Raw genomic sequence first — 16,288 nt, 5'->3', positions numbered from 1 at the left:
CAACTGTGCAGCAGATTTGGGGGCCTAGTACCTACTTGTGTGAGCTACTTCTCATGCCTTTCATTCATCCCTTAGCTGAAGTTTGCACTTTGACCAGACACTTGAAAATTTGGATAAGGCTACCTACTGGTCAGAAATTAATGACATTTGTATTAGTTACCTTTTAATTGCTGTGATAAATATCATGTCCAAAAGCAATTTAGTAAAGAAAGGATTAATTTTGGCTTATGGTTCTAGAGGGGTAGAGTACATTAGCGATGAGGAGGGCATGCTAGTTGGCAAGCATATAACATTTTCACCAATGCACATGGGAAACAGAACAGGAATTGTGGTGAGGCTATAAAATTTCAAAGCCTGCCCTTTGTGACATATTTCCTTCATCAAAGGCTACAATTTCCAAACCCCTACCCCCAAACAGTACCACCAGCTAGCTAGAGCTAAGTGTTCAAGTACATAAGCCTGTAGTGTGCATCAGCTGTCAACCTATGGGTCTCAACCTCTTTGTTTTTTTTTTTTTTGTTTGTTTTTGTTTTTTGTTTTTAAACAGAAGGACCTTTTACAGGGTTAGCCTTAACCTTCTGCATATCAGATATTTTACATTATGATTCTTAACAGCAAATTTACAGTTAGGAAATAGCAACAAAGATAATTTTATGGTGGAAAGTCACCACAACATGAGGAACTGTATCATTGCGAAGGTTTGAGAACCACTGCTTTAGGGAAACAGTTCTTATCTACCAACTACATTCTTTTCCATATTCTTCATAGGCATAGCCATATCATGATGCAGATGGATTTAGGCTAATTTTAGATGCCCTTGTAGTGTTTGACAATTTCAACACTGTTCAAAAGCCCAAAGTCTCTTCTGACACAATGATCTCTTAACTATCATTGTTTTAAAAAATTAGAAAACAAATTATATACTTCCAACATACAGTGGCAGAGAATATACCATAAGAAATGGGAGCACAGCCAGGAAAAACTGGACTAACACAGGCTGAAACCCAGAAGGGCAAACACAAAATTCTGTAGCTCCATGCCTGGGGTCTGGCTATTTAGTTGTAAAGGGCTTAAGTGATTCCACTTCTGCCTTCGTTATCTGCAACATGCATCTCTCTTTTTGGGCTCTTTCTGCTTCCTCTCTGCAGCTGTGAGGAAGAAAGATGACTTACTGTCAGAAGTGAAAGAAGGGTTTTGGGGTCAGGGCAAAGAGAAGAGACAGGGTTTTCAAATACAAAGCTAATGAAGAGCAGACTAAGGGGACTAGAATGTCACTGGTGTATTGCAGGAGAGGGCAAGTAAAGTGATGTGGTAGTGGCTGAGTGTGGCACTGGTCACTGCTGATTCTGTTTTGTAGGGTGACAACAAAGAAGAGCAAAGAGTAGGGCAGGGAGTAATAAAAACGTGCTTACTGTAATTGCAGCCATGCACGTAGCGCATGACTTGGCTGCACCATTAAGTTTTTCCTGTACAGCGTTACATAGTGTAGTGTTTGCTTCCTGCCCCACGGGATTCTCTTGCCGCCTCATAGAGCTCTTTACAGATCGCACACCTTAATTACTTGACTTGCTTTCTAGTCAAATTTGATTCCCAGATCCTTCCTTCTAGTCCTCTGTAGTCACTCTTAAGTAGTATATTATTAGTTGTTTATAGGGACTGTATCTGTATGCCTCAGAACATCAAACCGAGTATATAAAAAACAAACTCCAGTATATTCTTCCTCAAACACATTTCTCCTTTCAGCACAGTTGTACACACTCAGAAATAACTTTGTATGCACTGCCTAGCTTGTTTATAAATCTATTCATTGTTTAGTTGGGTCTCCTTTAGATAGATGCTGCTGTCTTTATCTGTCATGTCTTTCTTCCACTAAGAACTCCTTGTGTCCTTCTAAGTTACTTTCATTTTTACTGTTACTGATGGTTTCTTACCTTGTTTCCTACTCTTGGGTCTTACTCTTAAGTTCCTTCCTTTTTATTTGATCTTGCTCCTCTCATCTTTGCCCATCTGTTTATTATTAGGAAGAAAAGTTGAGATTCTGTAACAGGACACCTAGGTCTTCTGCTTTTGCCCATACTACCAAAGCCTGTTGAAAGGCCATGCCCCTCAGGCTGCCCTGCCTTCTAGCTTCCTTTTTGGACATCCACATGTGTCATACCCTTTATGTTCAACTTGGCTTAACTAGCTTGTCCTTTCGTATTCAAACCATGCTATAGTCTGAGGTCATTAGACACCTGCTTTCCCCTAGAACTTAACTGTACTATACTAGTTACTTATATTACAGCCATACAGGCAAATTTGTAGGTAGTACAGTGTAGGTACTTGTGTTAAGAGTCATGGATGTTTTGGGCTCTTGGGATTATAGACCTCCATTTGGAATGTGTTCTCTATGAAGTTCTGTCCTGTGAGCTTTGAAGCACAGTACCCGTGTCTGTGCCTGCAGTGCCAGCCACAAGGCCCAGAGTGGCTCCTGTACTGTTGAATGACCGAACCCTTATGAGTGACTATTAGCCAGGTGCGTATTTGGCCTGTGAGTTCTGAAATGTAAAGCTTTATATATTTTGTTAACCTTTTTCTTGGTATAGTTTTATGACAAAATGTCATTGTGGAAAAAAATTAAAAGTCTTACTATATTTTGTGGATTAAATATAGCAGAATTCTTGGTTAGGAAAAATGCTTCTAAATAAATTTGCTTTTTTTTGTGGAATGGGGCAGAAAGTGTTAACTGTTAGTCATTGTGGATAGAATGTACACACGGTTCCTGTAGAAGAAGTTGTACCTGCATGGAACATTCTTCTCTTGAATACTTGGTACTGGCTTCCTGGATGGCATACTACCGAGACTCCTCTGACAGTGAGCTAGGTGGCATGCTTTGTGACTGTTAGGATTGGGAGTACGTTGATGTGTAAGTAACCACAGAGGCTTTGAAGTAAGAATGGCCGTCCTAAGTGCGAAGGTCTTTCTTGTATGTACAGTGAGGCTGCTGGTCTCATTTAAACTGTTCTGTGGTGTTTGGATTGCCGGGACACTACCATTGCTTAGTGACATACAAATCAAATAGAGTGGTATGAATGGCTTTGTGGTTTATAATCTCAAACTACCATTTACAGCTTTCTAAAGCATGTATGCTTTTGAAAATATTTGGACATGAGAGAAGTACAAGAAAGAAATTTAAAAATGCTTTCAGTCTTCTCACAACCTAGAGGCAGCATTTTTGCTAAGATTTCAGTGACGAATCTCTCGAGTTTTCATGTATCTGCCTTTATATACAGTCTCGGTCCCCTTTGTAAGCATGAGCAAGCCACTTTAAAACACAGCAGTTTTGCCGGGCAGTGGTGGCGCCCATCTTTAATCCCAGCACTTGGGAGGCAGAGGCAGGCAGATTTCTGAGTTTGAGGCCAGCCTGGTCTACAGAGTGAGTTCCAGGACAGCCAGGGCTACACAGAGAAACCCTGTCTCGAAAAACAAACAAACAAACAAACAAACAAAAACAACAACAACAAAAACCCACCACAGCAGTTTATCATTGCCTATGTTTTAAATTTTTTAAATCTTGTTTTATTTCTGCTCTTCATGCTAGTTAGAAATGCATCAGCCCACATAATTTTTTTTTGTGCTATACGCTGCTGTCTGTACCATAATCCTTATTGTCAGATCCCATTGGTATTTCTTTCTTTCTTTTTTTTTTTCCTGAAGCAGAGTGAATATAGGCTTAGTAAGGAAGAGTTGGAGGGCTACAGGAGAGAAATGCCTGTTACTGACTTCTTCTTAGTAGTCACTGTGCTAGTGCCATAAAGAGACGCCATGCATTTGACTTAAGTGGTAAAACTTGGCTCGACTAATCCACAAGTTTAGTATATTTTGATAATCTTGAATTAACCATATTTGAATGTGTTTTAAACAAGGAAAAATAGTAAACCATTGAGAAAACATCTTATGGCAATGTAGACTTGCAGGCTTTGGTTAACCTTGGTTTTTCTTTTCCATTTACTCTGTTACTTTTTGAGTGTGTTTTACTTCTAAACACCAAAGACTGTGAGTAGCACCGAACAGATCCTCATGTTCAAGGCTTCATCTTTTTATGCTTTCAAAGATCATTTTATCAAGGCAAAATTTCCCAGGTTCTCCCCCTGCTGGGGGACCACATGGATATCTAGGGGCTTTGCATAACCAGCTCCCTCACTGGATGCAGCTCTCTGGAGAGCTGGCCTCATCTCTTAATGTGGAAGAGTGGGCTCTGCACCTCACCCAGGCAGCACAGCAGAGCTGGCCCTGGTGTCAGGCTTATAGGTGAACTAGCCCTGCCGCTTGTCTGCCATTAGGTAGCATGGGCACAGACTGTGTGTGTGTGTGTGTGTGTGTGTGTGTGTGTTTTGCTACCTCCAGCATTTAGGAAAGCTGCTCACAGGGTCCCTGCCTCTCACCAGCTGCTTCCCTGGGGAGAGCTGACTCTAGTGGTAGGGCACAAGTACTCCAGCATGAGGGCAAGAGCGATGGAGAGCTGGCTCCAGCACTCCTCTGCTGGGAGGTACTGTGTGGGAGGGGATTCCCCCGCCCCATCACTCCTAGCCACCTGAGACATTTGGTAGAGCTGGTCACGAGAGAGAGCGGGTGAGCTGGCCCTGCCCCCCTCTGGCTGCAGCACTTATACAACAACACATTAGGGTTAGCTCTGGTTGAGGGGGTGCAGGTGAGCCAGCCCGGAGGGTAAGAGTTCAGGAGAGCTGCCACTGTCACTCATCTGCCATGAGGTGGCATGGGTGTGGGGGGTGATGCCTCTCCCCCACCACCTGTGGCAATTAGGAGACCTGCCCCTGAGGTTATGAGAGTGGGTGAGCTGGCCCTGTTCCTTGCTGGTTGCCACACTCAGAAGAGTGGGCCCTGCACCTCATCTGGGCAGCACAATAAAACTGGCCCTGCCACTGGTCTTGCATGAGGTGGCATGAGTGTGGGAGTGAGGGCTGGCCCTGCGGTCATGAGAACAGGAGCACTGTCCTTGCCCCCTCTACTGGCTGTAGCATTGGGGAGAGCTGGCCCTGCACCTGGCTTGGGCAACACAGTAGAACTGGCCCTGATGGTAAAGGAATGGGTGAGCCAGTCCCGAAGGTGTGAGAGCAGGAGAGAAGGGCCAGCTCCTTGCAGGCTACAGTGTTTGGAGAGTATGCCCTGCACCTTGACTGGGCAACACAGTGGAGCTCTGGAGGTGTGGGTGCCAGTGAGCTGTCCTTGAGGGCATGAGAACAGGAGAGGTGACACTGTCTCCTGTCAGTGTGATGGTGGCTTTGGTGACCTAGCCAGAGAGAGCAGTGGTAGAGAGCCTGCCCTGGTTGTGTGGAGAGCTGTCAGGCTGACCAGCTCAGCTACCACCCAGGCCCAGATCCAGGCCTCTGAATTAATTGGCTCACCCTAAAATCTATATCCTGTGTAAACTGTTGAGATTTGTGCTATTCCAAAGCTGCAGGATCTTCATGACACAGGGCAACAATAGGATAGCTAGGAAGAGTTCCTAGAAGGATCCAATGTTGATGATGGCACAGAAACCACAGAGATTTCGAACCAGACCCAATTCATTACAATGAGCATTTTCAAGTGAAGATGTGTAAACAGAGGGATGTATACTGTGGGACACACTGACACACTGTAACCTCCATGATGAGCTGGTTTTTATGCTTCGAGTTTTTTTTTTTTTTTTTTTTTTAATTGTGAGTAAGTTGCAAGGGTGAAGGGTTGATATAAGGGAACGGTGAGATGGATGGGAATGGGGTGCATGATGTGAAACTCAACGACAAATCAATAAAAGTTAGAGAAAGATTGGATAGGAATGATGGGCGATTGGAGTTTATAGAAGAATGGACTTAAAGACAAGACCATATATATTATTTTTAAAAAAGAGGTATGAGGCACCATCAGCTGCTTTAATGTACTTGGTTGTTGATCCTGAAGAGAGATGGAGTTGTAAAGAACAAATTATCTTGAGAATTATTGGGCAAGCATTTTCTGAAGCTGATAAAAAGTTTAAGCCTATAGATGAAGTTAGCCCAGAACCACAGCCCAAAAAGCAGTAAACAAAGGGTACTAAGCTTTGTGTCCCTCTATCCTGCATTCATATATGTTGACACCTAACTCCTCACATTACTGTATGTGGAGATGAGGCCTTTTGGGATTATTAAGGCTAAATGAGGTCATAAGGTGAAACCCTAAGCCAGTGTAATTATTAGTCCTATAATAAAGGGATGGATACCAGGATCTGATGTACAGAGTAAAGATCTGGGGAGATATAATGAGAAAGCAGCTGTCTAGAAGAGAGAGAGCCTCAGGAAAAACCTCTGGTGATAGGTACCACCTTGATCTTGGATGTCCAGCTTGGGAAACTTAGAAAACGGATTTCTCTTTGTAGTGTCCAGTGTTTGGTTATGGCGGCCTCAGCAAATGTAAGACAGTTTGTGAAAATCTAAAGATAGTTGAAAACCTGAGGGAATTACTACAACAGTAGAAAAGAATTTTAGCTTAATTCATCAAGAGATAAATGAAAAAATACTCAGGGTCAGGATGGGGCCTGCTCAGATGAAAAAGATGCCTCAGTGATTAAGAGCACTTAGTGCGTTTGTAAAGTGCTAAGGTACAAGTACCAATACCCATGTAGGGCAGCCCACAGCCACCTGTTGTAATTCTGGCTCTGGGATCTGATGCTCTGGCCTCTGCTGGCACCCACTCTGATGTCACATTCTCCACCTACTCAGACACAGTTAAAAACAAAAGACAAATGTGGGTGTGTGGGGCATACTGCTTTTTTACATCAAGACACACACACACACACACACACACACACACACACACACACGGGGGGGGGAGGAATTTAACGAGATGAAGTGGACGATATCTGAATGACAGACACTAAATTATTTAGATGTATTAAAGACTTAGGTTTAGAATGTAAGACAGGCTCTCACTACATACCCATGCCTGGCCTGGAACTAGCTCTGTAGAGCAGTTGCCGTCAGGCTAATAGTGTGCCAGCCACCACGCAGGGCCTAGACATGGACTTTGTAACTGTCCCCCCACCCCACCCTGCCCACACCTACCCATTTGGTTATTTTGTTTTGTTTGTTTGTCTGTCTGTTTTGAGACAGTGTTTCTCTGTGTAGCCCTGGCTGTCCTAAAACTCACTGTAGATCAGGGTGGCTCCAACTCGGAGATCCACTTCACCAGCCACTGTCTCCCAAGTGCTGGGATTAAAGGTGTGAACCACTACCACCTGGTTGTAATTACTTTAATAAAAAAAGGGTTAGATGTTTTTACTTACAGATTTGCCCTTAATACATAAGAGAAGAAGCTTCATATTCTAAATAGACTTAAGTAGTATATCTTTAAAAAAAAAGAATTAAATCTTTTAAAAAATGTTATTGTAAAATTTATTCTATGATGATTTCATCATGGATACAACCTTCTAATCCTTTTTCAACTCCCTGAGCCCCTCCCCAAGACAGTTGCATCTCAATGTTCTTTATTTTTTTTAAATAATCCACTGAGTCCAGTTTTTTGCTATCCATATACAAATGGGTGTAGGGCAGTTCATTGAAGCCCGTTTCTAAAGAAAAATAGACTCTTCCTCTTTCAGCAGCCATCAGCTGTCCATAGGTCCTCAGCCAGAGGTGGGGCCTTGTGAACCCCTTCTGTTGGAATATTGAATGGCTTGGTCTTGTATAGGTCACCACAGCTACGGTGAGGTCCTGAGTGAGTCTGAGCTGGTTCTGTCTTGTCCAGAAGACACTGTTTCTCCCCAGTCTTCTTCATCCCCTTCTCTTGACCCCAGATGAGGAGGAGGTGGTGTGAAGTGGACTTCTCACTTATGGCTGAGCGCCCCACCGCCACTGTTTTGATGCACGCTGTCCAGTTCTGAGTTTATGTTAATTACGTTACATCTACTACACAGAGATGCTTCTCTGGGGACTGACTTAGTGCATCGCTAATCTGCAGCTAGAGATACTCATTTACAGAGCAGTTCGATACTGTGTCGAGATAGTAAGTTCACCTCTGGGGACTATAAGCTCCAGATAGATCTACAGTGCCTAGCACACGTAGATTTTCTCCTGGGGTAGTGGGCCATATAGCCAATCAGAAAGCAATTACTCCACCACATTCATGCTATTCTGTGGATGTACTCGGGCCAGTTGTTGTTGTAACATGCAGGATCCTTTGTGGGGTAAAACTTTGGATGATGTTTCTTCCCCAGCAGCCTACATACTACCTTCTCGGTCAGTACTAGCTTGACCTGGGACCACAGTGTGTGCTGTCTTCAGCCATAGGGACTTAACTTCTGGTGAGCGGTCAAGGGCAGTGTTTGTGTGTGTGTGTGTATGTGTGTGTGTATGTATGTATATGTTTGTGTGTGTGTGTGTGTGTGTGGGGAGAGAGAGAGAGAGAGAGAGAGAGAGAGAGAGAGAGAGAGAGAGAGAGAGAGAGAATGCATCTCAAAGCCTATAAAATAGGTTTCCACATCCATTTCTCCACCTATTTAGTGTTAGTTATTGCTTCTTCACCTTTGTGTCTCCTCTGTCTTCTCATCTCTCTCCCCACACACCTTCCTCCCCATTTTCTTTCCACTTCATAGCACCCATATTTTCATTATCCCACCTCCTTTAAAATCTTTCTACTCTCCTCATACTCCCAATGGCCCCCTCCTAGTTTCCTGGTTTCCAAGTTAAGCACTGATATCTAAAGATAATCATGTTAGGACCCACATACGGGCAAGAGCTTGCGGCCTTTGTCTTTCTGATTTGGGGTTACCTCAGACAGTATAATTAATTCTTTGAAATTCCATCCATTTGCTTTCAGATTTCCTGATTTTTTTTCCTTTACTAAAGGTATGCAATTCTATTGTGTATAGGTGCCACATTTTCACTATCCTGAATGTATCCTTTTATTATATTGACTGAGTTCCTGAGCTTTGTCATGAGCGTTGTATGAGTTAGGGATAAAGGACATGATACTTTCTGTCCTGTCTAACATGATGTGTCAGTAGCTCCCATGTGCTTATTCCTGTATTCTTTTGAGTTTATTTCTGAGCTCAAGTGCTCACAGTTAAACTCACAAGCCACCTACTTAAGAGGAGAAAAAGGAAAGATGAAGATTTTAGGATCTTTTCACCTGTTTAACAGTGGGTGGGCTTTTGGTTTCCGTGGTTGATGGTTTCAGTTTAGTATGTTAACTTTTAAGTTATAATAATTTTAATAACTTTTATTGTAATGAGTTTGGGGCTTTTTGATAGATGATTGACTGTTGTAAGCAGAGTGAACCCTCTCCATTTTGTTTTTTATAGGGATTTTTAAAAATAGGCTTTCATGGGACTGGGGGATAGCTTGGTTGGTGAAGTCCTTGCTATGTAAGCATGAGGATCCCCAGCTCCCACATAATGGCCAGGGGTAATGACAGGCTTTTGTAATCCCAGTGCAAGGGTTCTAGAATGATAGGATTCCTGAGGCTTACTGGCCAGCCCATTCAGCTTGTGTCAGTGAATCCTAGGTCCAGTAAGAAGCCATTTTAAAAATTAAGGTGTGACTGACAGAGTCAAACAGCAGATGTTGACTTCTGATGCCACATGGATGCATTCACTCTCATAAGAACAACAAACACTTCCTTCCAACATAGACAGAAAATACAGGCTTTAGAAAGAAGTAAAAATGGATTTAAATTGGAGAAACTCAAGTTTGAAATCTGGTAGTCTATTTTGATCAGTATAATTACAGCATACTAGAGAGGGTGGTTTTTATTTTTAGGAGTATAGTAAATATATGATTTTCCCTATCTCATTTTGTTGTCTCTTCAATAAACTTGTAATCTTGAAGTTGCCATTTTTCCTAGGCATTTGTACTTTTTCCCCCTTCCACTTTGGTTTTTCGAGACAGGGTGTTTCTTTGTATAGCCTTGGCTATCTTGTAATTCTCTCTGTAGAGCAGGGTAGCCTCAAACTCAAGATTTACCTGCCTCTGCCTCCCGAGTGCTGGGATGCATCACTGTGTCTGGTACATTTTGGACTCTTACATAAGATGTCAGGTGGCTTTTCTTTTGCCCCTCCTTTTTAAACTAGATTTGGGATTGACTGGTGCAGACCGGGGCTGCCATACTTGGTGCCTCTTAGTTGTCATTTGCCTCCTGTGACTTGGAGGCTCTGCACCACCAACTCTCATTGGCTTGCTTTCTGTTCTAGAAGTTTGGTCCATCCACTTCATGAATACGCCACTATTTTTGGAAACTTCAGTATTTGGAGATTTTTCTTCCCTTAATACCTTTATGTGATTAAAAAGGGAATTCTCTGGAAAACATATTTTGGACTAGGTCTGGCTATTCCTTTCAGAGTTTCAGTTCTTAGCCGTGGCATAGGAAGTACTTCACTGTGTACTTCATGATGGTCACAGTAAGCTAACTTAATGTTAGCTCAAGTTAAGTTAGGTGAAGTTTAGTTACCAGTAACATTATTTTAAAGTTTGTAATTTGTTTAGCCTGTGGCTTATTTTCTTTCTGATCTAGTACTTTGAACTCTTAGATCATTCATATCAAATAAGGAAGTTGTGGTAGGCTTTAAAATAATCAGTTCATCTTTTTATTTTTTGTCTTGTGAGAATTCCAAGTAGACAGAAACAGGTTTTATGAACTTAATACGCAGTGTTACAGTTTTTAGTAGTCCTTAAAGCCAAAAGTGACTATGTAAGCAGTTGTATGGGAGTGCCACTGCAAGGATTGCCCATAAGTGTAATCTCCCGTGGTAAGTGCTGTGGAGTCACTGTGAAGACACACGGCAGGGCCTTTACATTTTACATTTTGTTTTTCTTGTCCCTTGCTTCTTAGGTTTGCCTTAAGTGTTTTCTTGACTTTGCATAATACCATATTGGGGAAATGTTTGTTCCTATAATAAAGGAAGTAATCAATTTAGAAAGAAAGGCACTTTTGATCCTTATCCTGGGAAGTGGTTTAAAGATAGAAGTTTGAAAGTTGTTGCTCAGTCTTGAAGTAGCCTCAACCTCTAGTTCTCAAAAATGTATAAAGATGACTTAGAAATGATGCATGCACATTTTGTTTTATGGAGGTTTAAATTCTTCACACAAAAATTTTTACCTCAGATTTGATTATCAGATTTCCACTAAGAAAGTTAATTATACCAAAATATTGAAACTAAAAGGCTTAAACTCTTTGAGTAAAAGTTTTTAGTGAGTAAAATACTGAAGAGTAATACCTAGTAGAGTCAAATGTCTTTTGGGGGCCAAAAGTGTGTTAACTTCCTATATTTGATTTTCAAATAGACACCAAATCCTACTGCAAGCGAATTTATACCTAAAGGAGGATCAACCTCCAGGCTGAGTAACGTGTCCCAGTCAAATATGTCTGCCTTCTCTCAAGTTTTCTCTCACCCATCCATGGGAAGTCCTGCTGCTGCTGGATTAGCACCAGGTAAGTTGAGTAACCTTCTAGTGAGTTTCAGGTGTCAGATCTGTAAGCATTGTGGGGTTTTTGTTTGTTTGTTTGGTTGGTTGGTTTTGGTTTTTTATTTTATTAGAACTGAAATTGCATACTTGAATGATTCATTTTGCAACAAAGAACATCTGTCTTAGTCTCTCAGCATGGAGTAACTCAGCTGGAATAGCAAGCTTGTGTTGCCAGGGGTTGTTATTAGCCCTGTGCCCGCGCCCCCCCACCCCACCCCACCCCACCCCGCTTTCCCCACACTTGCCCACTTCCTTGCCACCGCTCCTTCCATTCATTTGGTTGCATCCCATGGCTTCTCCTGTGGGTCTTTGCAGTTCAGTTAGCAAACATTCTCTACCCTGGAATGTGGTGTCAGAACTGAATGTCTGGCAGTGTAAAGTGCATATAAACCTCCCCATGAGGTGGGTTCACATCCCTTACAAAAGCGTAATCTATATTCAGTCAGGTATTCATCTAGAAATTCTTAAAGTGGTTTCTGGGCTTCTGTGTAGCTTCATAAATTACCATTATGTTTTGATAAAGAATCAACAGTAATGAGCCAATCATAGAACATTTTCTTAGTTAATGCCTTGTATCAGAAATAATAACTTGTGTGCGCATAGTTGCTGAGACTACTTGAGGGTTGCCCTTGTAAGGAATTCAGGCTTCACATGTGCTAGGGCTGTGGGTGCAGCACCATTTTTAAATTAGGAGGTGAGATTATTACAAGGAATTTAAAATTTGAAAGCATTTGACTTATAAGATCCCCAACCACTTCATGGTATTAACGCTTTCTAGTAACTCGTAGGCACTATTTTAGAGGTTCCATATTGAGTAGCATTGGTGCAGCTGTGTTCAGTCCATAGCCCCTCACAGACTCTCACACTTACTTAAAGCAGAACCCAATTAGCAGTTCTCAAGCACAAACTTTGTAGATGACGTCTAGTTGCAGTTCCTTACAAAAGGTTGGACCAGAGCCTCTAGGGTGAGTTGATTTTAACTTAACTGTCCTGCATGATTATGTTAGACTAGTCACTCTTCTTCCTATTAATGATATAACCATTTTCTCTGGGGCTGTTGGGCATAGGTCAGAGTATCATAACCAATATAAATTCTTGGACTCTAGCAGCCGTTGTGTTAGGAGTGCTTGTTCAGATGATAGTCGCATGAGCTGGATGCTTGCCAGAAGTGCTGGGATGGCAAAGCACATTTAGTAATACTTTGCCTTCTCCTACCACCTTATTAATGACTTAATTCTTGAGATGAGAAAAGAAAAACTGAGGTGTGCTTTTCTTTCAGAACATCATTTTAAAAAACCTTCAATTCTATTATTTTTCCCCCACAAATATATTTTTAAGGCTCGGGAAAGTGTTTATTAGGCTATAATCCAACATCTGATGTCTTCATTGTTGTGTGCACATTGAACCTATGAGCATGAGCTGCGATTTTAAGTGTCCTGGGTTGTGGTTTACAAATTTAAGGAATGAGGATTAGCTTGGGCTTTCAGAATTCCTGCAATTATTCATAGTTCTTATTTGTAAGTAGGCATTTTCCTCTGGTCACAGGTTTTATTATGAGAGGTTCATAGCCTTTCAAAAATTAAGACTCACTAGTTAACACCTTTCTCAGAATTGACTTTTCAAGCACAGTCTAATAAGAATACTTTTATATAGCTGGTCTAGAGAGTGGAAGGTTTTCCTAAACTGATTTTTAGGAAGTTTTGAAGGTGCTAAGTTTATGAAATGATAGCTTAATGTTTTTGTGCCATGAAAATAATTTATTTTAAGCTTGAAAACTATTTGCTGACTTTTAAAAATCATACTTTTTTCTAATGGTGCTTTGATTTTATAAAAGACTTAATAAGCTAAGGATTAGCATACTTTAATTAGCTATTCACAAATTGACGTAACCACAGCATGTTTGAAAGTGATGAGAGTAATAGAAACAACATACATTTCTGGGTAGTGTTCTTCATTCTCATGTGGTATGTGGCATGTGCACATGCGACTCAGGGACTGAACACCTTGCTCTGCTTAGTGGAAAAATTCTTGAGTTTGAAAAGATGGCTGTTAATGTGTAAATAAGAAAAAGAGTGACTTGAGCATTTTCCAAACATCATTCCTTCAGACTTTTGGGTTGATTAGTATATCATATGGTAAATTTGATATGCTTAATATAAGAAAAAGAATAATTATTGTGGTAAACATTATTAATGATACTCATTTATTACCAATTTTATTTTAGGTGTTTTGTTTGCATGTTTTTACATGAGTGGGGCTCAAACCCAAAGCCTTATATGTGCTAGGCAAGTATGCTGTCACTAAGCTGTATACTTAACTCTGCCTCGATTCTCATGAACTGAAGAAAAATAGGTATTCAGTGTTCTGAGAAAGTGCCAGTTGTTCATTGCACAGTCCAGAAGTAGTGGTGCCATTTGAGCAGAACTGCTAATACTGCTGTTGTTGCTCTGCTCTTGTGGAAAGTGTAGGAGAGAAGTGAAGAAGAGGAGATGGGGACATGAACTGATTCATCATTCTTGCTCACTAATGCTGAGAAAAATTTAAATGTGGACATTACAGACCTTAATGATTTTTAAGGGTTTGGGTCAGAAGAGCCTTTCTGTGCTAAAAAAAAAAAAATAAAGTTGTATAGTTGATTAGGTCTGTGTTTTCTGTCAGAGCCGAGGGAGGGGAGAGATTGAATTCATCTAAATTGTAGAACATATGGCATCTTTTGCAATCTGATACAGCCATCTGAGTAGATGGAAGCAAGTTTTCATAGTGCTTGTCTACAGCAGCCATTTCTGACAAGTTGTGAAATCTCTGCTTACATTGCTTGGAGTGTATGGACTGCACTGGTGGTTAACCAAGGCAGCTCAGCTCACACGTCAACAGGAGGAATAAAAGCAGAAATGGTTGGTTGTGTTGAACTGTGCTGTACTTGGTTATCACTCATCAACCGCTACTCCTTCCTTACCCATTGTCAGATGCTCTTAAAGTGTTTTCCACACAGTTTTAATTACTTTCTTTACATTAGTTTGTGTGTGTATATATATATCCATAAAAATGATCTGTTCTTTAAAAGGTAAGAGGGAGGGTAAACAAGGAAACATAATTAAATTGACAAAATGTATAGGTTAAAAAAATACCTTCTATAAATTGTAAAGATGAAAGAATGCTGTTAGTAAAATGAAACCCACAGCTATGCCTGCCTGGCTGTATCTGGCTGTATTAGTATGCGGATATCCAGCTAAGAATATCTTCAGCTGGAAATGTCCACCAGCGGGCACCTGAGGTTTCCAGAATCCCTGAGTTAGAGCACCAAAGTTCAGAGGCCACAACCTTAGTTGTCTTGTATCCATTAAGAAGGTACTATTGCAAAGTCATAGACTGATGAGTTCTAAACATGATCATGTAGAGCAGAAAGAACTCTAAACACATTTCCTTGTAACTGTTTTTTAAGGCTACCCTAAAATGGATTCTTTAAATTCTCAAGTAATTCTACCACAAATTTATTTTCAAATTCTAGTCTGAATTAATTTCTCTGAATTGTTTTTATATTTCTATTAATAGAGATCATTCTTTTTTGGGTTGGGGGGGGGTTCGAGACAGGGTTTCTCTGTGTAGTCCTGACTGTCCTGGAACTCACTCTGTAGACCAGGTTGGCCTCAAACTCAAAAATCCACCTGCCTCTGCCTCCCAAGTGCTGGGATTAAAGGTGTGCGCCACCACCACCCGGCTGTGGAGATCATTCTTGATTAAAGTACTATAATTATTTTAGATATTAATCTAGATTTCCAAAGAATATTACAAGTTTCAGATCCCTATGAAAGGACCAGGTTATTTACTTACTTACCTACTTATTTATTTATTTATTTATTAATCTACCACAAATTTAAGTATCTGCAATGCTTAATAAAGCTTACTCCAAAAAAAAAAAAAAAAAAAAAAAGCCCGGATTTTTTTTATTGGGAAACAGTTTCTTAGCTGGCGCTCATTTCTTGAATACAGTGAATTTTAATTATTCAATAAGCATTTTTGAAGAACATTTAAGAATTAATGTTTAATTTATATAGTTGAATAAGTCAAACAAATCAATCTCAAGAAAGTTTTAACAGCATCAGAAGTAGAAGTCTGTGGTGAGATACTGATCATTCCTATAAACAGCTTTAAAGGATTTGTTAAGTATTATTTTAAAGTTGCATGTGTCCATCTTTTTGTAACTACTTTGTTTTTCAGGTATGTTCAACATAATCTTTCAAATCTTTTAAGGTTCTCTAGTTTGAGTATTACTTTTATTTAATTAGAAACAAATTTAAAAGTTAACAGTTATTTTACTGTTAAGCTCAGGGCCTTCGGAGTTTTTGAGCAGAGGAGCATTTTGTTGTCTAGTGTTGAGCTGGTCCGAAGGGGCTGCCGCGTGAATGCAGGTGCAGACACAGGCTGCTATCCCGGGGAAGTTGCTGCCAGTGGAACTCTAGACCATACCCAGGTTGGGGATGCCATCTGGTTGTATTCCTGTCCTACTTGGGAATTTCAGGAAACTGAGGCAAGACGGTTTTGGCGCAGAGGGGGATGTGGCTGCTGCAGCTGGCTTGGAGTCATGTCAGGTAAGGCTTAACTAGCTACTTGTAGATAAGAGTCTCCTGGCTGCGGAAGTCCCTGGTTAGTTTCCAGTGTGCATTGCATTACATTGGCTCTTGTGTCCCCGAGCTGAGGGGAGGGGCTGGATGGGAAGGGGTAGGTTCCCTTCAATGATAATTGGCAGCTTCAGTGACCTACATATATAGCAAAACTTCTGTAGTAACGATAAGATTGTATTATTGAGA

The 16,288-nt window shown here is 40.9% G+C and overlaps 1 protein-coding gene across 4 annotated transcripts in view; it reads left to right on the top strand.

Annotated features, from left to right (window-relative positions):
* Nucleotides 1–16,288, top strand: part of Pan3 (poly(A) specific ribonuclease subunit PAN3) — a 113,632-nt gene that overhangs the window by 40,086 nt on the left and 57,258 nt on the right. For all 4 annotated transcript variants that reach the window (XR_013107212.1, XM_076923908.1, XM_076923907.1 and 1 more), the window contains one exon: nucleotides 11,298–11,445. Coding sequence is in view for 3 of the 4 variants with exons in the window: in XM_076923908.1 (XP_076780023.1) it covers nucleotides 11,298–11,445 (148 nt within the window). In the remaining variant the exon portion in view is untranslated. The remainder of the gene's footprint in view (nucleotides 1–11,297; nucleotides 11,446–16,288) is intronic.

Source organism: Arvicanthis niloticus, chromosome 24 (genome assembly GCF_011762505.2).
Source record: "Arvicanthis niloticus isolate mArvNil1 chromosome 24, mArvNil1.pat.X, whole genome shotgun sequence".
NCBI lineage: Eukaryota > Metazoa > Chordata > Mammalia > Rodentia > Muridae > Arvicanthis > Arvicanthis niloticus.
Note: the sequence above shows the minus strand (reverse complement) of the source record. Positions and strands in the feature narration are given on the sequence as shown.